The 22354-nt window shown below is 39.4% G+C and overlaps 1 protein-coding gene across 49 annotated transcripts in view; it reads left to right on the top strand.

The window, feature by feature from the left end:
• Positions 1 to 1700: 1700 nt before the first annotated feature.
• LOC109466753 (sorbin and SH3 domain-containing protein 1-like) overlaps positions 1701 to 22354 on the top strand; it is an 85273-nt gene continuing 64619 nt past the window's right edge. For 44 of the 49 annotated variants that reach the window (XM_019764560.1, XM_019764542.1, XM_019764545.1 and 41 more), the window contains exon 1: positions 1701 to 1891. In XM_019764560.1, coding sequence (XP_019620119.1) covers positions 1796 to 1891 — 96 coding nt within the window. In that variant the 5' untranslated portion in view covers positions 1701 to 1795. Of the gene's footprint in view, positions 1892 to 4415; positions 4583 to 6434; positions 6712 to 19091; positions 19271 to 22354 lie in introns of those variants that run through there. The other 5 variants (XM_019764532.1, XM_019764574.1, XM_019764564.1 and 2 more) reach the window with 5 other exon arrangements.

Raw genomic sequence — 22354 nt, 5'->3', positions numbered from 1 at the left:
AAAGAAGAGTATCGTTCGTCATACCATACTCTCTCTGTGGTTACTATAGCTAGTCATTTGTTCAACCTTCATGAGCACGTAAGGAAGACAACTTTATTGCCAAACTGTCTTATTCGCACGCTCGCATCAGTTTTGGTGTTCAAAACGTGCACTGGATAGGTGCATAAATGCGTACTTATGAAATTAAGACGTTGTATCAGTACAGTATTCACATGCCGTCAGGAGCGGTGTTGCTATGTATATGGGATGAAAGTGTTAGAATCGTTGTGTAGGTAGTCATACACTGTGACACAGCACTATCCAAGGACAACTAGCTGTTTGCTGCAGTATTTACGGGGGACAGATGCACGGATGGAAATATGTATATGGCAGAAACCTGGAAATTGACCATGTTTTACGAGTATCCTGGTCATATATGTGTCCAGACGCTTGCAAATCTCTCATACGGTACTCTATACCGTATCGTTTAGGATACAGAGTACGCCATATAGTCACACTAATAGCGGGCCCGCACGTCTGGCCAAGAGGTTAAACATGAAGAGAGAACATGGAGTTGGCAACCGTAAATTTTGGAGTGATCTAGTTCTCCTCTTACATACGCCCAATGGCAAGGTCACGGGCAAACCATGAGTTGACTTAGCAGCAAGGCAAATTCGGACGAGGTTATCGTGTATAGAAGGAAGGGCCTACACCCTGGGTGCTAGATGTACATATATGCTGTTAGGGAACGTCTATCAAGTGTTCATGCTTTATCATTTCTAATATAGGTATGATGATATTTCATCAATGTTACACTCTTTGTAACTTTCCAGAATATAAAGATAAAAAGCGGCTTTGTTTGCCAAGTCTTACTAAGACGCGATTCTCTTCGTCTGAAAAGCTGAGAGAACAGACAGTTTTCTCACCACATATGTAAGACATGATGTTGTGGATGGATGAAACGAGCCCCAGCTTGTTTGCAGAGAAGTTTCTATGAATTTCATTTAAGATTTTTAGTTTTACCAATGAACTATCAGCTGTCCATATTTGTATGCCGCCCCAATATGTATGTAACATAGAAGGTTTACAAACAGTGAGGTACGGGTGCTTGTGGTTCAATGGAGTTGATTCCGGGATCTATATGACTTGTTGAGAGATAAGGTTTCACAATAAAATTTCATCTGCGTAACACACGAGGCCAGCTATCCGCAAGAAACATGATCGTTTGTTTTGAGAAGCGTCGATGGGGTTTTTTCGTTTCCGCTGAAGCGGTGGGCTGTGGTGTTAGGATGAGTTCAACGGTCAAAAATGCTTAAAGACCTCGCACCCATGACCGCTGTGTGATGCAGTCGGTCGTTTGATGGAAGCTTTTCCGCTCGCTGAAAGTATTTGGCGTTCTTTACAAGCGATCAAGGACACTTTTCTTTAGATGCATGCCGATGACATCTTCCAATGCGCGATAAAAAAAAATCAACTAAGAGCCTGTGTTTATTTTTATCCGTTTGAATGTGACTTTTAACACTAAGTACAGGGTGCACTTTGCGGTTTACTTCCAATAATACTATTATTAAATTTGCTTATTGACTAATTGGAACCAATAAGTAGATTTTAAAAGTAGGCGGCTAACGGTTCTGAGCACCCCCATGTACACCCTCCCTGTTTTCAGGTGGCCCTCTCGTCTCCCGGGATCTATTTTGGAGCCTCTCCTTTCGACCCTCATGCGTAGCGAGTATTGTTGCGCGGGCGTTACGGACGGGATCGTACCGAGCAGGGTTGGAGAACAGGCCGGGAAAAGGTGCGAGAATCTCCGAAGGAAATGTCCCGCTACGCCGTGGTACTGATGAACGGTCCTCCCTGGGGACTGAGGCTGCAGGGAACCCGCGAGCCGGACCAGTTCCTCCGGGTTGCGAAGGTAAGGTTGGGTCTGAAACTGTCGACGACATAGGCGACATATAAGCTCGTGATGATATGTGGGCGGGTTGCCCATATGTTGACGACAGGGCGGTGCCGATTGGCGCCTTAATCTCAGCTTAATTGATTGCTAGATTTGAACCTTCCCCACCCTGTTTCTCCGTGTTGGTATCACCCTGGTAACAATGCCGTCAGCACTGATTATAAGGACACAAACTGATGAGCAAGCGATGTCCATATTTTCATCTGCAGTTTCTGTATTGGTCGCCGTTTGCCATGTGGTATTTTCATGCTATAGTTGTTTGTGTTGGACGTAAGGTTATGTTAGACTTGAATTCTAGGTAAGGATACATCTTCTAGAAACCGTTACGTAAAGAAAGGCAGATTAGGTATGTAGTATGTATATATGTTTCTACGGTTGTTTTCGTGGAAGAATAGGTCTATTGAGAGTTGGGTTGCCACTGAAGAGGCTTTGATCACGTGATCCAATAGGAAGTCAAGTGTACTTCTGACGTCATAGGTTACAAGTCAGGTGGTCATTAGGTTGCATTGTGTTTTACCAAGTAGTAGTGTTGTAATAGTTTACAACAAAAGTCTTTGACACACAAAAATAATGCTTTCTACAGAATAATTCAAACTGCATCATTTCCATGCCGACATATCCTTTAGCCTACGAAAGACAGTCTTTTCGAATTTTTCCAGTGCTAGAAATATGAAGGTTGTTTTGTTTTATATATGCTTTTCACTCACTCGATATCGTGGAATGTTAACGACAACCACATATATCTGCATGTAGATGAAATGAAATCGTGCATGTAGCCCATAACATTTCTGTCATACCTTGAATGACGTTTAAAACGACAGTGGAAATAACCAAACACAAACCAAGGCCACACACATCTACCATCCACTGGACCAGGAAATCGAATGCAGCATTTTTTATTATTAACAAGTAATTATACGAAACTATCTAGATTATTACTTAACTCACTTGTTATTCAAACACAAAAGATCAGTTTTTATGTTTCCAAAATATCATTTCGTTGTTCCTTCTATTTTTTTTCACTGTACTTTTATGTTCGCAGTTTTCATGATCTGTGCTGCGAACTTATCATTACCATTAACAAATGATTCGCCGACTTTCTTTTTTCATATATTTCCGTGAACACCTCAATTTTCTCAGACGTCCGTGAACCTTTGCTGTACACTGTGAACATAACGTCATGTATAGTCAGTCATGCAAAGTGTATATATATATTTATGTATATAATTTGTACTAAACTTTCTTATATACTAGTAGACTAATTTTTTACGCGTTGCGATTGCTGGACATGTTAAGTTAATGATTTGTTCTCTTTTTAATGCCCGCTATCATGATAAAGATCATTCTAGCATACTCATTTTCACCTGAGCAAAGGGAGAAAAGTCGTGTAAAGTGCCTTTCCCAAGGGCACAAGGCTGGTGTCATGGCAGGATTCGAACCCGGGACCTCTTGGTTCTGAGCCGAATGCTCTTCCTTTACGCAACACGACCCCACAATTTCTACCTACATGGCCGTTAACGTTACCTCCTGCAGAGTAGAGAATGTAGAGCTACTCAAAACCGTCCGGCCTTGTCCCAACACCATGGTCGGTGGGAATTCCCGGCACATTTGGGGTAATCTCTGAACGTCGCTATAGTCACGAACTTACCCGTGGGACCACATACGAAGAGATTGTTCCTCAAGCAAGACAATACTATGTTGTGTATTCACATTTACGTCACCCCGAGACGGATATTTGACTGTTTATGTTTTGGAAAGTCGTTTGAAAATGATAGATAATCAAAGTAATTAACTTAAGAGGAACTTTATTGCACAATTGTACAAGGTACAACGTATGGTGACAAGTATTGAACATAGCATCAAAACTGGGTGTATACAGAATGAAACACCCTAATAACTTATACAGCAGGGCGAGTATAATATACAATTTAGTGGAGCTAATTACGAGTTTTCGTATTTTTCTAATAACAGAGCAGTCTTAGCTTTTACATGATTACCTATTTTTGTAGGAGTTATTGCATTTAAAGATACATTAAAATCTGTCTGTAGCATCGACTCTCTTGAAATCTGTCGTATTTGATTCGAGATGTGAATAACTTGTTACGTAAAACATCATATTTTAATAGAGCATTCCATGACAAAGTGTATGATGGCAGTAGGAAGAGGTTGTTTACAGTACTCAGGAAGTACTTGAATGCGAGTATAGAAGGTCATGTTCATCACTTGAACTTGAACTTGTAGATCAAGCCTGCCCGTCACCGTTTGAAGTTGTCTCCTAGTCCGACGTCATGTCTAGGCTTATCATTTTGACAGACTTACTTGAGGAAGACTTCATTTCATTTCAAGCAAAGGTTTGGATATTGACGTAGTGTTGCCCTCATTTCCGGACCCTGTGGTATCACAGAAGGACACGTGTTATAAATAAAGCGTCATAAAAATGTCCCCGCCCTATTCCTGCCCTTGGCATTCCTGTTGCTTGTTGGCATCGGTGTAAGGTTAGTCAGAAGTAAGTGCGTGTGACAAGAATCTGTGGTAAAACCGACTGTTGTTCGTAGAGAGGAAAAACTAGGATAAACTCTACTGATGAACACTGGAAAGTGTGACCGCGTCCTTCGCTGTAAAGACGGCACTATGTTGCGCCTCTATAAGGTAAGATAAACATACTTTTAAAGAAGTTATTTTCTGATTCTGAAATCACATTTTCCCGGAGCACAGATCTCTAGAACTAAAGATTCATAAATCGTATATAGTCAACTTGTCGCAGACGAGATTAACTAGTTTATCATGAGACTACCTTTGGTCTAGCTAACTGGGCAGTAACGTTTGATTCGGGTCCGACGCAATACGTAAACAGACAATTGTTTCCCCATGTTCCGTATGTCCTAATTTGTTTTCTTACCGAACTCATATTTGATTGTATGAACAGTATACTCTAGTTTGGGTGACCAGACTGTATTTGAAATGCCCGCATCAGCTAACATGGCTAAGGGCGAAAGTTGTCAATATGGTAAAACATTATGTAAAGTAGATAATATTGATACGTGACTCTATATGCACCACTATTCCCTGTCTCGTCAAGATAACTGATATTATGTTTATAACGGTACGCGGAGCGGAAAGAACGATGGTATACAGTGGTACTCGAAATAGAGCCAACGACTCTGGTGCGTGGTGTCGTCATCTAGAACAACGTTTCTCAGAAACCGACTAGTTGTTCATCTGAAATTGGAGATATCTGTTTTGCCATTCAGTTCAGCAATAGAGAAGAGTTTGCGTCACCATACAGAAACGATGCCAAATGGGTACAGATACTGCGTTTATCATATGGCAAATCTATCGGTTATAAATATAGGAAGCGTTATTTTTATGATGACCGCTTCTGGATGCCAGTAAATTGCAATTCCATTTCAGGCTTCCAGTATGCAAGTAAAATTCGAAACGGATCACAGTTATGTTTTATAAGAGTTTTTTTATGCTAAGGTTTGTTGTAGTTAACATTCTGTACCGTGAATTGTACAGTGAACAGTATGCAGGTTGAATTGGATTGGTTGAAGATGTCGCTAGATGTCGCCGCTTAACGGCCATTCTTGTGAGCTCCCGCCACTGTGTTCTATATTTCTATGATGCTCAATAAAACAATGTCTTTTTTTTAACGGAGTGGTTCAATGCAAGGTCTATACAACCACTCCTTGGCATTGAACTGGAAATATGAGAGAGAAACATGGCTATGTCAAGAGATGGCGGTGAACGTTTGATTTGAAAGACTGTAGATTGTAGATTGGTGGGAAACACTTGTCAGGAAGGGAATTCCAAAGCTTGGCCGTACGGGGAAAGAAAGAAACTGTCATTGTAAAAAGATTTCGAAAAAGGAATTTGGACGGTGAAGTTGTCTACGCTGATATCAGGGAATAAACAAATAAAACAAACAAACGAGCAACCACGAAGAAAAAAACTAGCTAGCGAACGCATACACGAGTTAATAAATAAAGCTGCTTCGTAACGTTACATACGTGTATGACGCATAACGTTAATTCTCCAATAAAAAACTGGAGTATTTTGGCCTGTTTTCAAAGTAGTGTCACTCAGTTTTTCGGTCCCAAATAAGTCGAAAACATAACTGTACATGAATTCGAAAGATGGCGATTAAAATTATCAAACGGAAAAGTGAGGGTTTTCAATGTACCATTTGGAAATTAAAGAAATAAAATATGTGTGAGATTGGTATTGTATTTCGAGGTAACGTTAGGTTAGGACTCACTTTATAGATAACAGGTCAAATTTCTAAGCGATCTTCTGATATAGCCAGAAGACTAGATTATTATATATTTTATCACGCTTTTATATTATGATATACCACAGTTTTTATTCTTCAATGGGGGTAACAATAAGTACATTGTACTCATGAAATTATAATTGGGTCGAACCACTTTCCGCCTGTGATGGGGGTGGAAGGTCCCGCGGCGTTCCTGAGAGGTCATCGCCCCACGCGTCTGCGCGTTCGCAGGCTGCCCCTCCCATTTGTTTTGTTTCTTGGCACGACCCACCTCCCCAAGGGCCACGCCGTACTGTAGCTCAGCTCGGCTTCACCACTGGAAAAACCTGTTCCCGGCTCGGCTTGGGCCGCATAGTCTGCATACCGGGCGTGTAGTACACACACACGTCTGTACGTGTAATATCACACTTAAGTTTGGGCGCGATCACCGGAGAAATTCAGACGCCGGACGAACGGATTTGATTCTGTACCCCCCTTGAGCGCCACCGTACCTCCCGTGACTTCGGTATGTTCCTTTATTTACATTTCCTCGCTGTAGGAATATTTGAGGGAGCGTTGTTTGTCGTGCGGCAAGTAGTCTATCGTTGAACGTCGTAGCTGACAGTTGTCATGTTTGACAGCGAGTTTTTAGGTGTGGACGTTCGCGTGAAACACGTTCTGCGACCCTCCACATTCCAACATGGCCGCCTGTGGGCCACCCTTCGTATTTATGTAACGTACACCAAAAAATATTCTGGAAAACGTCGCCTGTGTTGTTGTCCTCTGGTGTCTGTTCCCTGGCATAGTGTGACAGTCTTGGTGACAGCTTATAAATGTCAGAAAAGATTACGTATGGGCAGTGTGAATGTCACGCTATTATATATGACGATCGCCCCCCTCCCCAACCGCACTTGTCAAAATCAGAAGTGTCCATTTCACAAACATTATTTGCCACAATGAACCAGCACGTAACGACGTGGCAGTCATTACCTAGTGGCAAAAGTACGTCGAAAGGCGTTTATTATATTTGCTCAAAGATCGTGGATAACTCACTCTATACTAGCGCCGTGTGAACATAACTTGAGTGGATAATAGCTCCACCCCTAGACCTTATTAATACGAAGCTCCTTGTTTATATTCGTGGAAACAAGACAATAATTTAGTCAGAATGTAGCCTTTACCAGGCTTCGGGAAGTGGTTGCAAAGAGTAGAAATTGGCCAGATAGACAGCTTTGGGAGTGGCATCTGTCTATCTTTATATGTATATAGTATTTGTCCAATTTCTACTCTTTCCAGCCTTCCCAAAGCCTGCTAGAGGCTAGCCACAGAATGGACTGTTTTGAATGAGATTCAATGGTAGAGCTAGCAAAGCTGAGCACCAGGGATGTGTAGTTCACAGTTGTGACATAGAGGTCACACCAGTAGGCCAAGCTTTGTTTACTTCTAATTTGTGTGTTGTTTTGCCTTGGGGGGATTCTGTGCTTCATCTAAATCCTACAAAGCCAGGCCAGTAAATCTGACATGCCCCCCTCCCCATGTGTCATTAGCCTAACTAGTAATATACTTTACTACAGGAAATTACACATAATCTGTTATGCCACCTAAGTGTGATTTTTTTGAAAACACAATTGCTGTATGCATGTACGCCTTGTGTGTCATTCTTGCAAAATGCCATGTACATGTATATTGCTGTTACTTCCTCTTGATAGTATCATAGATATTAGAATTTCATAACTTTCTCTTACATATTTTGCCATATTGCATTTGTGAAAAACACTTTGGATCAAGGTGATTAATTGGTTTGTTTTAGTGTAATTCTATCCTAATTTAGCATAGGTCACACTTTCACTAATTCCCCACCTTTGCTCACTACTTAATGTAACAATTGCATTTGAATGGTGCACAATACAAAAAAATCCAGTCTTATGAATTATGTATGATATGTGTCCCAGTTTATACTAGAACTGTAACTATAACATAAAACCAATTGAACCACAGAACATGTGTCATTTGAGTCTTGTTCATTTTTCAATTTCATGCATTTCAAACGAGTACATACAGGAATAGCATTGCTGCAATGTTTAATGTTTTGCCAGAAAACAATTTGGCAGATGTATTCTATCTACTTGTATTTGAGAACAATAGATGTTTTGTTGTCTCTGTTGTGTGATATTTAGCTGACATCTAGATGTTACCTTTACCCTACAATACTTATATATTATAGTTAATGTGTTCTCTCACTTCTATGCTGAAGTTATACTACTGGCTTTGACTTGTAGTTCATCCACTTGAAAACCTACATTTGTGCATAAATGGTTTCACTATTTTACAATATGAAAGCACAATTTTCATAATGTGAGTGAGTCCATAGCTTCAGATCAAACTCTTCCTGTTCAATAGAAAATTTTATTAATTTTTGACATGTTATTTGTTCAGAAAATACAACATGGTTTCAGGAAATATTTGCAAAGACTAGTAACTAATATACTATCCCCCCATGTCCCTAGAGATATACTGTGGTTTCACACTGTGGCCCAGATTGCCTGAACAATTCCTCAAATTAGATGAGCTGCTCATCTATTATGTACATAATGGTCAATCCTGGTTCCCAATCGCTCATGTTAATGGGGTAATACATGTGATGATGTCAGTTGGAGGTCTTTAATGTTTCCTGTTCCTCATTCCCCAAGGGCACTTGTTCAAGTCCTAAAGGATATTAGAGTTGAAGAGTTTTGTTTTTTTCACAGACCTCTAGCCTAGTTCACAATTTTCAGACACACTGGTGAGACCTAGGAAAACAAAAATGTTGTGTTTCTGGTTTCCTGGTTTCTGGACTCTAGCAAAAACCTGCCGACCCTAGCCTTTTTTGGATTGACTGCTTGTAAGGCTATAAAATTTTCAAGCACACTCCCAGATATTATTTTTTGTCAGTAAATCAGGTGAAATATTTGTCCACAAGTTTGTAAACAGGTAGACAAGCCCTTGACTTGAGAGACAGTATTTGTTCCATCAATTCAGCCAAAATCTAAAAAAAAAAAAGAAATTAAAAAAAAATGTAGGAAATCTCTACCTACTGACCAACCCTACATTTTCAGGGCTGTGAGACCAAAAACACAACATTAATTTTGCTAGGCCTGACCAATCTGTCTAGTCATATACTAGTAGATGGGTCTTGTGTTGGCTGCTCGTGACAGTTTAATTGTGTCTATCTGCATGTATGGGGGATTGAGTATCCATCACTATGGGCACTGGCTACAGTAGGCATCAGATTATGCTGCCTATCAAAGATTGAGCATTCACATGACATATCCTGACATGGGGTTAAAAATTTCACGAACCGGTAAGTCCCCTTCAAAATAAGTTTGTTGAATATTAAAACTCTGAGGCTTGTCTTCTTTTCTTCATTAAATAAAAACCTCTGCTCTTGATTTGGGTGGAAAACATGTAGGATTGGAAGGAGAAGAATCTTTTGATCTTAGTCCCAATTACTCCCAGTATATGGGAACCAGACAGTGGTGTCTTTCATCTGAAATTAAGACCCCTTAAAAATGTTAAAATCTCCCCAGAAATTTGGAAGCGCATTACTGTAGTCTGGCCAACTGTTCCAGAACTGTCACTTTGAGTGGCTAAGTATGTATCCTATGTGCCCCTGTATGATATTTATGACAGAATAACTGGCCGTGGACATCACAGTTAGGACTGGGCTCCTGTTACCTGGTCTTGGATAAAGAAAAGGGCTACCATACAGGAAAGGGTAAGCAAAAACATGTGTACAGATTGGAACTGTTTAGTAAATTCGTTTGAATTCAGCACTTTGTTGTAGACTTTGTACAATGTTACAAGAGGAATATTTGTGAAGTTAGAGTCACAGGTTATCTAAAAAAAAAAACTTGAAATAGATTTTATAGGATTGTAATGTTTTGATTCAAGAGGTTAGAAATGGGTTTTTGTGCTTCCTGTGAGTATCCTAGAACCAGAGCCCCTATAATTATCCGTTAATAAGTGGGTGGAGGTGGGAGGGCATGTGATTATCACAGCTAAATGGTGCATTGTTAGCCTTGGACTCATGGACACAGTACTATGGTGAGTACTCTATGTTAGGTACCCTGGTAGGTATTCATGGCATAAAAGTGTGTTGTTTTCATGTAATTTTGGTCCTTAAACTAAGAAAAAGACTGTTGACAAATGATGTAAGCTTTGTCTTTTTGACACATTTTCAATTTTGTCTGACCCCAACCTCTTCCCTCATGACCTCAATGAAAAGTGGCCTGCAGGCTGATTTGAGCTTCTCATTAATAAAGAATAGTTTAAACAAACAAAAGACAAACTGGAGTGTTTACCTTCCATTGGTCATGGTCATTGATATTCATAATATAATGTTGAATGGGAATGCAGAGTATATATGTATTTTGTCAAAGGTACATTAGGTATCACTAACAATTCCTCCTGCAATGTCTGGTAAATAAATTAATAATAACTCACAGACCTTTTACGAAAATGACAACAATTTGAACAAACAGTTGTGTTTGTGACAACTTGCTGTAATGTAAACAGCATACACTTGAGACATACTGTACTATCATTTTTATGCATGTTGAATGAATAAATGGATTGAAATAGTCTTTTTTATTTACTTCAATTGTCACCTCAAAACAAGGCTCGTATGAGCCACTGACATGTTTTGAGTAAATGTATTAACATTTACCTTAAACTTGAAAAGTTTAAGGTTGTACCCTTTTGAGAAGCATTCACAATTTGAAGCTTCTAGGAAAGAACTGTTTGGTATCCAAAGGCAAAGTCAGTGTAGGGAAAAGCTATCTAGAAAGTTCTGCATACTTGTCCTGCAAAAATGCATCTATCTCCATTTATGCCACAGCCTGTCCGAATCCTTTAGTTAGGAATACGGCATATCGGTTGAGACAAGCAGTTGGCATGACAAGCCATGACTGATTGCCCAGGACAGAGGGGTCAGGGTATTTTTGACCATGCATCATCGGAATGTCACCCTGGATAAGTCCATATTCAGACTAACTGATCTCTACGCTGTCCCCCCCTTGGAAATGTGGTGCGATCCAGATGCTTGTCATGTTTTTGAAGGTCACCTGATTTCCATCCAGCATTGCTGAAAAAAAAAATTATTAAAGTATTCCATATTTATTTATCTATGAAGATTTACCATAACAGGTGACTATCACCTCTTCAAGATGTCAAACCTGACACCAAACTGTAAGGTTTGAACCACTAGCTCATACCAGGAAGGTCCCCTGCTCTTTGAGTTTGAATAAGTGTGGTTGGATCTTTAACATGCTATTTCACTAGCTTGAACTTTACAACACGGCCATGTAAATCTAGATCTTGAGGCTGAAAGGAAATTGTGTTTTTCACAGATTGTTAACTTTTATGGTGTATTAAAGAATGGCCCAGGGATACTAGTGATTGTGAGCACCCAGGTCATACAAGTTGATGTCTTCTTGGTATGCTTGGTATCATGACTCGGCCGGGGATCGAACTCACGACCTACCCACTTGGTCATTGCACTTTGCCATGACACGTGAAGTAAAATATAAAGTCTTCCCTCTGGTCTGATCCCAGCTTAGGAAATGACATAAGTGACAGATGGGATTACACTGTTGTGTGAATAACAAGGAAACAAACAGCGGGACATCCGTAAGGCTTGCCAGTTGCCTGGTCAGCAGGGCACAAGTTTGTGCTAGAGAGCTGGACCCAAACCTAGATAGTCAAACAAATGTCTGTTGTGTGGTATACCTAGGAGGAATGGGGTTCAGATTGATTCTAGTCAAACTGACGTTGCTAGCCATTTAGATCTGAGGAAAGATCAGAAAAAGTATTCACCTTTCTTTAGCAAAAAAACTGTGTATCTGGCACTACTACTACTAGTACAAATGTAGTAGTTTCAGTTCAGTATCCTTTCTGTGCTGCCTCCTCCCAAATGCAGTAACTGGAGAGAATTTCACACCTGAGTGGGAGGATTGGAGCTACACAGTAGTACACATGTCTGAGTAATCAGCTCATTTCTTTACATACTAGCCATTTTGCTGTTCTTGTATTTGCACGAAGTGTATGGAAGATAGGAAACTCAATTGCATGACTATTAATGTATAAATACATTATACAGTGTCTGGCAAACTACCTCTTGAAAATAACATGTATGGGTGACCTATTTGTGCTAAATTGGCAATTATTTATAAAAGTTGAGGTACCATAAATGAAACATATACCAATGTATATTTCAAAGAGGTATCATTAGCTGTATGAACAAGTAGTTCTGTGAATCAATGAGTGTTATGAAGTGCACTGATTCAGTTTCCTATGAATTAATTATGAATTACTGCACAGTTGAGTAATTGTTTCAATTGCATAATTACTTCCTCAATTATACTGATAGGAGAAATCTATGCAGTAACCATATAGCTTCTAGACAAAGCAGTATAAAACAGTAAATGTGGACAGGTGTTTGTTAGGTTAGCAATTAAAATGTACCCCTGAAATTCAACAGAGGATTAAGATGATTAGTAGTAATCATTTAGCACTGAGGTGTTATCAATAACAGGGTGATAACAAGCAGGATTAAGGCATTATACACACTGACAAACAAAACAATAAGGTAATGCTAAGTGTTTAATTGCATACTAGGTCTTTGAAGAGCATTTATTATAAGGAACTTGTGACATTGTGCACTTGACAAATGTAGGTTAGATAGGTAACCAGTCATGTCGGCATATTGAACGGTGTTCCGAGAACGAGTTTTGTTGCCAACCTTTTGCTGTGCCCTCATAAACAAAAGATGTCATACATTTTTGGTATGGAAACAGAGGAGCCTTGTTGTTATTGTGTAGTCTAGAGTATGAGTTTCCCATGGATTACGTTTTCTTCACAGGACATAACCATGATTATCATTTTAATCCTTCCTTTTGGCCTGTTTTTTTTCCCAGACAAATATTTTTTTTTCTGAAAAATCTGAGAATCAGCAAATTAAATTGGTGTAGCCTTACACTATTTTACCTAGATCTGCATGTTGTCTGCTTTCATAAATGATCCTAACAAATGTGAAAATGTCACAGGACACAGTTTTGGATCAGCCAAAAGATGAATCATGAGTTGACAAGTGACATTACTAGATAGGATGTCTGGCTCATTAGCACGTCAGTAACGACATTTTCAGTATGAAGTAAAGTCTTGTTGGACATGTTGTCACCGCTGCAGAGATGTCATTGATAGCATGAAGCTTGGAAAAGGTTGGTTTGAGCTATCCTGTCTTTGTTTAAAGTTGCACAGAAAGGTATTGTTTGAGTATTTGCTCAGTATGGACATGTAATGAAGTTTTTCTTTTGCGAAGGGAAGTAAGGTCTACTGGTACTCTACATTGACACAGCCAGCTTGTCCTGTTCTATTTTTGCAGGGCTTGTGTACTCGGAACCGTGTCATGTTTCCCAGACTGTTTGAACATACCTTTTTAGGACAACAATCCCTTCAGTCAGAACCCTGCTAAACAGGCCACGCTTTCAGCACGGTGCCTCCCCTCCCTCTGTTCTTTGTACCACAGGGATTTACCTGGGGAATGCCTGCTCCTTCCTGTGACCCTTTCTTATAACCAATAATCTGGCTAGCTGACATACTTTCTTTGCATGCCTGACTTCCTTTTACATTAAGGCTATTCTTCTTCAAGATAGAATACTCACCCCTTGAGCTCTCTTTATTGTGTTTGCTCAAGTAGTGAGGGAGTTGTATGAGAGGTGTGATGATCTCATTTACCTGTGTTGTCTTTGTCATTCATTCTCATCTCTGTTCTTCTGAAGACTTTGTACTTAAAAGTTGAATCCGATTTTTCAAGATTGTCACTACTCCTGCCATCATCCTTTTTACTCTCCTTTGACTTATTTTTGGTTGATGTTGTTGTTCTACAATGTATGCATAGATTTCAATTTTAACTACACCTACCGGTTACTACTGCAAATTCCCCTTCAGTCAGACTTTATGAGCAGTTTGTCAAATAATTGGATGTTCAGCAGTCACACCTTCGGATACATGAGTGTTAGGAATCAGCAGGCAAATTTTGAGAAACTATAACTCTATATATCAGATATCATGATTATGTGCATGAGATATTATGTGCATGAAACATTATGAGCATGTGATATATTGCATCTGAAGATAGTATCTTATAAGCCGAGAATTCTGTTCTTTATGTGCCCTTGCCTTTTTGTGACTTTCCATCAGCAGTCCCAGTCCACTGCCTGCTAGCACAGCTCAATCATAGGCAGGATGGGCATATTAGCTTCACCTGACACATGAAAAATTGTCTTCATGGCTCATAATAAACTCAATATTGAAAGCACATCTCAGAAAGTCAGGGAAGCAGCAAACATCTCTCATTTGTCAGGGAAGCCAATCTGCATTCATTTCTGGAAGTCAAAACAATATTCCTCAATTGGAAGAAAGGGCCAGAGGGAAAATTCCTAGAATGATCAAGCAGTTAGAATTAGGTTACTGCTGGTATAGGCAAGCCTGCTCCTCATTTGAAAGTTTTTGCAAAGAAAAAAAAAACATGTGTCTTCAATCTATGTAAGGGCCTATTTTGTAAAAGGTTTTAAGTAGGATTTTGGAGAGAGAAAGGTTTGTGAAACAGGTGTTTTAAGGTTAGCCAAACAAGTTGAAGCATAATATATGTCTGAGAGCATGTAAAATTTTAATGGTTAAAACTTGATATGAATCCAGATGCTTACAACATACCACATTTTTCGTATCAATTTGGTCCTTTTGGCATATAGAAACCAGTATCATTGGTTCCTATTTAAAGTAAACCAATGTCGTATATCAAGATTCGTCTTTTGTATTCTGCATGGAGAGAGCAATCGGAAAAGTCCCCAATACACGGAAAAAGGCGTCAAATTGATGTCTTGGTGAAGTGGACATGATATTTTGATTGTCAATATTTGCTGTGGGGAGAACGATTTCCTTTATTGCACCAGTGGAGACATTACAACGCCATTCCAGCCCTTATCTCAGAGAAGGGTCACCAGTTCCACATGCTTCCATCAGGACAGGAACTAGCCCTGTGGGCAAGTGGGAGGGGTGGGGGAATTCCTTCCAGTTGGAATTATTTGCTGAGGAATTTTATATGAATGGGAGTGAGTGAATGAGCCATGATACTGCCAATATTACGAAGTCATGTAAAAGTATGAAGTAAAAAACACATAGATTATTGCAAAAGTTAAAGAATTCAAAATTGTGTACCAGTAGGCTACCAGTATATATATTGGAGCAGAAAATTCACAAACCGTTAGCACTAAAGTTAAAGTAAATTTTTGATGCACCAAAATGTTATACATGTCAAAATTATCTTTGCCAACCATACTTAGAAACAGCCCTGCAATAGCTAGAAATTAAACAGCGTATTCCAGTTGTGCTCCTGTATGCTACATTGCCTTTGCGACCTTTACCTGAACAGCCCTGAAATGATGTTAGAATATACATCATGCCTTGCCAATATCTCCCCTAAGGCCATGTTGATCTGATAACATGGATGTCATTCGCGCGTGCATGAATTTTCATCCGTTTAAAAATCTGTTTGACCACATGCACAGCTGCAAAATTAATGTAATAGCAAAATGAGTACATATATGCCGTCAATCGCCTAAAAAAATACTGGAAAACGATACTGATGTTGTAGAATGCCAAAATCAATTCCAAAGGAAAGGAAGAAAATGTCTATTATTCAGCATACCATATATACACCTACTGCTGTCACAGTAGTTGATGGTTCCAGTGCTTGGGTTTGATTTCATGGTAAAGTTAACATTGGGGCCAGTTTCCTCTCTCAAGGGAGCTGGTGTGATGGGAGGTTGATTTGATGGTTTCTGTGGTTTACTTATCAAAACAACATGAATCTTCATCTGTGTCACTTTAGGTCTGCTCTGGAATCTCTTTATAACATTATGGAAGGTTCAAACTACAGTCATTTTGTTTGCAGTGCCCAGGATGTAAAAGTATAGCATTAAATCAATGAGAGATATCCATATGGTCAGGTATTACAGTGTAAACCACTCTATATTTGTGGTAGCAAAAGTTTGTGGTCTGGTAAAAATGGACATGTTTGCAGAACTATATGTTCGAGGTGGTTTGTGTGGACACCTGAAAGGGACATAAATTTTTTGAGCTGGTCAACCTTTTCTACCTCCATGATCTGACACCTGAGTGATGAAACATTGTACATGCAAGTTTTACTTTGTTAAACTGTATCGTATAAGTTGAATCACTATATAGAGGTCAACAAAGTCTAAAAGAAAAGTGAAAAAAAAAGATAATCCCTACCTACCAACCCTAATTTTTTCACGACTGAAACACGAAAAACAACATTTTTTTCCTAGGCCTGAGTGTCACACACCTTGCTTTCATTACCCACTGGTATGTAGGTGTTGGACACTCTGACCTAATGAAGACATCCATCTTTCAGGGGAGATCATCCACAAGACTGTACAATAACCCACAGGTCACTGGTTCAATTCCCAGACACACACATTGTCTGTCACCTGTCACTCTCGCCCTTTTGGGGTCTGAGTGTTTATGGATGAAAGGGTCAAGAACTTGTCTTTCTCTCTTGTCACTGGAAACATCTTGTAATGAGTTACACAATTCTTTTCACTTTAAAAGAGACAAGTGTCTCCACATGACTTTTTTTAATGAGGAGATTGTTAATTCTGTCCAAATGCAGAAGAAGTGTCACTTGGGATTTAACCATTGGGTATACTTGAAAACTACATGTATAGGCATCAAACCTCTGAATCTAAAAGATCCCAATACATTTATTGAAAAGAGTAGAGGTGACACTATAGTGTGGATGCATTATATTGCACTACTCAGCTATTTAAAAAGTGTTACACTTCACCTCTGGTAGCCTATTTTATAATAGCCTTGAGTCCAATCTATTGCAGTTGGGGCAGGTTCTCTTCCAGGCAACTCCTACAGGTGTATACCGTTACACTCCTGGAAAATTCTTGTGTTGGAATTATGTTCAGCATTGTCCTATGATATGATTCTGAACATGGCTTTGCATTTGCTAATAGTACTTCGTAACCAATGTTGCATGGTCACTATAGATGTGTTCAGAAGTGTACCATGACTTGGAGGTAAAAAGGAATGATGACAACACCTTCTGGAAGACCTCAACCTGAAAGTGTTTGGCTGGAAGTGGTTGGCTTTCCACCCCCACCTGACCTCCTGTGTCTGTGCTGACAGGTTGTCAGCCTGGGTGTCAGGCACACGGACATATTTGAAATTGTTACCTAAGGTACCCAGTTTCCTGGTGCCAGTCTCCCACTGCAGGATTTCATCACTCCTGTCCAGTTCTTCGTGTCAAGAATGTAATTTCCATGCCAATGCAAATGTTAACTGGGAGGCTAAATCTTCAGTGTAGAGTAGGCTGTCCTTTTGATACCGTCCATTTGTGGCAGTGTAGCATATACAAATGTAGGATCAATGCAAATATATATTGAAAATGAGATCCTTAATGCTCACCTGATTGGTCAATATCAGAAACTCAAGCAGAGCGCCCTGCACTAGAGAGGCACAGAAAAAGGTACAAAAGGAGGAGTGTTCCGATCTCTGTCATTCTTGAGAGACACAAATAAAGTCGAAACCGGTCAAAGTCCTTCTCAAAGCTATAATTTTCCCAATGCTACGAATGATATTATACTACTTGATGTATATATACAAAAGCAGGGATGGTGTCTGCACACAAATTAATGAACATAATTCACATGATATTATGTCCATGGAATGAACATTATGTAACGGTATCCCCCTTCATCTTTACGATCCCATAGTCTGACTGTATCTGATGTGTAACACTAACACTAACAAGTCTTCTTTCCATCTGCCATTCTGACCCTATGTCACAGTCTCCTGACAGGATTGGGCAGTGAATTGGGATAAACATTGTGGAGAGGTCCCTGCACTTGATTAATCATTCAAAGCTATGGCATTGTGTTTGGCTGTCTTCCAAGTACGTTAGGCCATCTCTGACTCCACAGAAACTGTGGAAAGTCTTATTAGGTACAAAATGTACGACTCTCTTTGTGTTACATTGGCAGCTTTGTCATATTCAATGTATGTTGAACTGTAATTTAGTAGAGCTACACATCAGCAGGTGAGAGACACTCATGCAAAGTTCCTGATGTTACATGTGATACATGTATATGTATATGATACTAATAAAAGTAATGTATCTGTGGTACAGTTTTTAATACATACATGTAGGAATTTTAGCTAAATGAAATCGTCAACCCATATCTAGTGTGATTGACATTAGATTGTATGATTGCAGATTGTATCATTAAAAAAACCTGACAATGTTTCTTCAACTGTTACAGTAATTCATTATAGAATCCAATTGTTAAAATGCTGGATGCAGAAGTCATTAGATTGCCATCAGTGCTCAGAGCTTTTAGAGTTCGTCCTGGTTCAAGGCAAGTTGTTGTGGCGGGAAGCGACCAAACAAAAAGTCTTGCTCCGCTTTCTTTACCCTGTTGGGCCCTGCCTTTGTGCGGCCGGTGTCAAGTGTACTTGATACGAGGCGTTGAATTTTGGGTTATTTTTCTTGGGCCGTTGTGTCATTGGCTCTCCCTTTCAATCAGCCACTACCCTTGCAAGGAAGGAATGCCAAGATCGCCATAACAAAAAGAGCAAGTTTTCTATTCCCAAGAACCATTCCACACTGCCAAATAACTCTGCCAGGTCCCGGGTGTTACAGGCACTCCTATTGGCCGCTGAGGTTGTTTTTGAAGTCATGCTTGGCCTGCCATGAAACCTCTTGCCCCGGCACTATTTACCACTGATCAATACCTAAACATGACCTCTTTGGTATGACAAACTGACCTCTGACTTTTGACCTCAATACCTGATACAAAGCAGACTGACATAGGAGACATTCCTCAGTGAAGAGGCATACAGCCAGGTGTTCTAACTGACTTAGCAAGTCCGCTGCTCTCGGTTGGCCCTCAAACGAGAGAAGTTTTGGGACTATCCAGTAATCCAGGAGCACTACATGTATAAGTATGACAGAAAAGGTAGGCGCTTGGCTACATGTCTCGTGTCTTGTAGATTGCATGTGTCATCTGATTTCTATACGTTCAGAAAGTTCCTTTTTATTTCTTTAGGACGTGTACACGTTACAACTGTAAGTATCTTCACTTGTGTCATTTACTGTTAAAGAGAAGCAAAAGCTTGTTCTGTTGAATTCTTTTGTAACTTTTGTAACTTTTCTAATGGAATATTATCATTGTAGAACTTTGACGTCAGTAGCCAGAGGATCGTGTCAAAATGCTGACAGAGAAAATATCCCTAATCTTGGCAAGTGACGTCAACCTCAGGGTTTTTATGTTCTGTAGACAGAAGTTTGATAGTTTGAACTTTGGCTTGACAATTTAAATTCTAAAAGAAACATTTTAACTTGGGATTTACTTATTAAGCTGTAGATCCTTCTTTACACTCATTGAGTTTTGGTCAGGATCATTGATAGGTCGGTATTCAGTAAGAGGATTAAGTAAACCACACTGCCACTACCTTCTTTTCCAGGGCTGGAAGTACTGGGTGCATAAATTATGTACATTAGTGCAGGTAAAATTGGAGGTAATTCAGGTGTCAGGCGGTCAGGTATTTCTGATGTCTACCTGCACTTGATAACCTACACCAGTCCATGTGCTGCGTTATATAATGCAAATGTAGGTACATGTGGATTTTTATTAGACAGTTATCACCTACATGTACATGTACAATAGTAATGTTTTCTGAACAGTTTGTAGTATGATCAGCATGCTTCTCAAAGTCTGAGTGGTGCAGGTAAAATTTGTCTGGTGGCGGTAATTTTCTGCACCAATGCAGGTATGCAGAAAAAAGGATTTCGAGCCCTGTTTTCTCAGGCACAGCCCCTCTCCCCACAGACATTGATCTGTAAACACGCGCTAAATGGCCGGCATACCTGGATGACATGTCGGACACAGTGTTTATCAAAAAGTCAACTCTGCAATGATTGTGCTTTAGTTGACAAGCAAACGACATGTACCCAGTGAGTAATGTGCTTGTTAGGAGGCTGTGATTACAGGGTGTTGGAGCACGCTCTCAAGTTTGCCCTGGATTAGCGGTTTGGAAATTCAGGACATTCCTGTGTTTCCTTTCGGGTGACCCTATCGATCATCTTAAGACGTTGCCATTGTTTTCTTGGGTTGTGGTCTGAACAGGTCTTAAGTAAAGCCCCAGTAACTAGGCCATCAAATTCTTCTACACACACTTAGCTACTGCCTCAGGTTCCAAGAAAAGAGATCTCTTAGCTTGCATGGGATGAGAGTACCATATAATGGTTAGAGTGTTTGTTATAGAAGTTGTATTTGTCCATATACTTTTTGTTTTTAGCTAAGGCCACACCACTTATTTGATTTGTTGGTTCTCGGATTTTTTCAGTGACAGAGCAAAGAAAAAAAAAACAGTTCAAGGCACCCCATGATAGCCTGAATTGTTATGAGTCAACATAACGCAACTAGAGAAACCTTCCATCAAAAAACATATGTTCCTTTATCTCTACTACAACTGAAAAGAGAGAAGTTGAATTTATCTAACGATAGTTAGTTTTATTTTGTTGACTATATCTGTTCATCATGTTTGCTTTGACCTGTACTTAGCCCAGTGTGGTAAAAATGTGCAATAAATATGTCATTCATTCATTCATTCATTCATTCATTCATCCATTCATTCATTATACCTGCACCTGACCCAGCCCCATTGTTCCCAGTGTGGGGGCATATTTGGTTCTCATTTAGGTAATTTAATTGTTGACTGACAAGATCCTAATCTAGTGGATGAGTTGTCGAGTTACATTGCATGCATGCTTTGTACCAATGCTATAGATACAAAGGAATGCAATCCATATATATATATATATATATATATATATATATATATATATATATATATATATATATATATATATATATATATATATATATATATATATATATAGTATTAGAACTTCACTGTTAATGTCATGTATAGCAGGTCCTAGACATTCAGAATTATACAAACTTATGGCATCTTGTTGGGGGCATCTTTTTGGCTTTGCTGATTGATACCACACATACATGTACTGAAGTTTTACAAAAGGCAATGATATACTGACAGAGGTTCAAAGGGTTTGTATCACATGGAAAGGGAAAAATCTCTTTTCCAGCATAAAAGTGCACCAGCTGTTAGATTTGTATGCTTCTTCTCAATAATCTAAGTGTTGATGCTGAGAGTAGACTAGCCGAAACAGTTGTGAAAGATAAGTGCAAAATGTACATGCACAGTGCACCTGAGGATAGTTTTGAAGATGGTGACAGTCTGACTTCTTATTTGAAGGTCAATAACCTGCATATGGCTTCAGTTAGGTCCCAATGAACCTCCAGGCCAGCCAATTTTGTGGTAATATTGCCGTGTCACTTTGAATATAGCATGAAACTGTTATTCTATCCTTATCACTTTCACCTCTTACAATGCCATGAGAGTTCAGCACACATAAGCTCTCTTCTTTAACTGCAAGTAGGGAGATAAGAAGTATGAAATAATTGTGAGCTTCAGGACAAAAATGAAATTAACTTTACTACAACAAAAAAAGAAGTTACATGTAGGTAAAAAATCTAGGAATAAAATGGAAAAAACCTGGGGATATTTGACCACTCTATACCTCCGTCCATGCCACATTTTAGGTCATTTGGCCCCAAAATGAAGAAATTGAATAAATTAAAAAAAAAAAACAAATCAATGTCTTGGTTTGTGACAACAATGAGGTTGTAACAACAATGTCTAGAGATTTTTCCTACTCCACATGGAATATTAATTATCATAAGACAACACATTATTTAAATGCTCAACTCTTTGCTACCTTTCAAAACATGGGCAAGGTTGATACCTTCCTGTGGTAGAATTGTTTGTTTCTTTAGCTGTGTTATGAGAATCTGATCCCTCTTTTCCTCCATAGGGAGAGTTGTGGGTGCCCAAGGGTTGTTAATCTCTTCCAGGATTTAAAATACTTCTTCAGATATCAAAGGTTTCCAATCCACAGATATCAAGGATTTTGTCAGCTACTAGAAGCACAGGTGCATTGATTGCAACAAACAGTG

The sequence above is a fragment of the Branchiostoma belcheri genome, unplaced genomic scaffold (genome assembly GCF_001625305.1).
Source record: "Branchiostoma belcheri isolate BF01 breed outbred unplaced genomic scaffold, Haploidv18h27 scaffold17, whole genome shotgun sequence".
In the NCBI taxonomy this organism is placed as follows: Eukaryota; Metazoa; Chordata; class Leptocardii; order Amphioxiformes; family Branchiostomatidae; genus Branchiostoma; species Branchiostoma belcheri.
The sequence above is the reverse complement of the archived record's forward strand: the minus strand, read 5'-3'. Positions and strand labels throughout refer to the sequence as shown.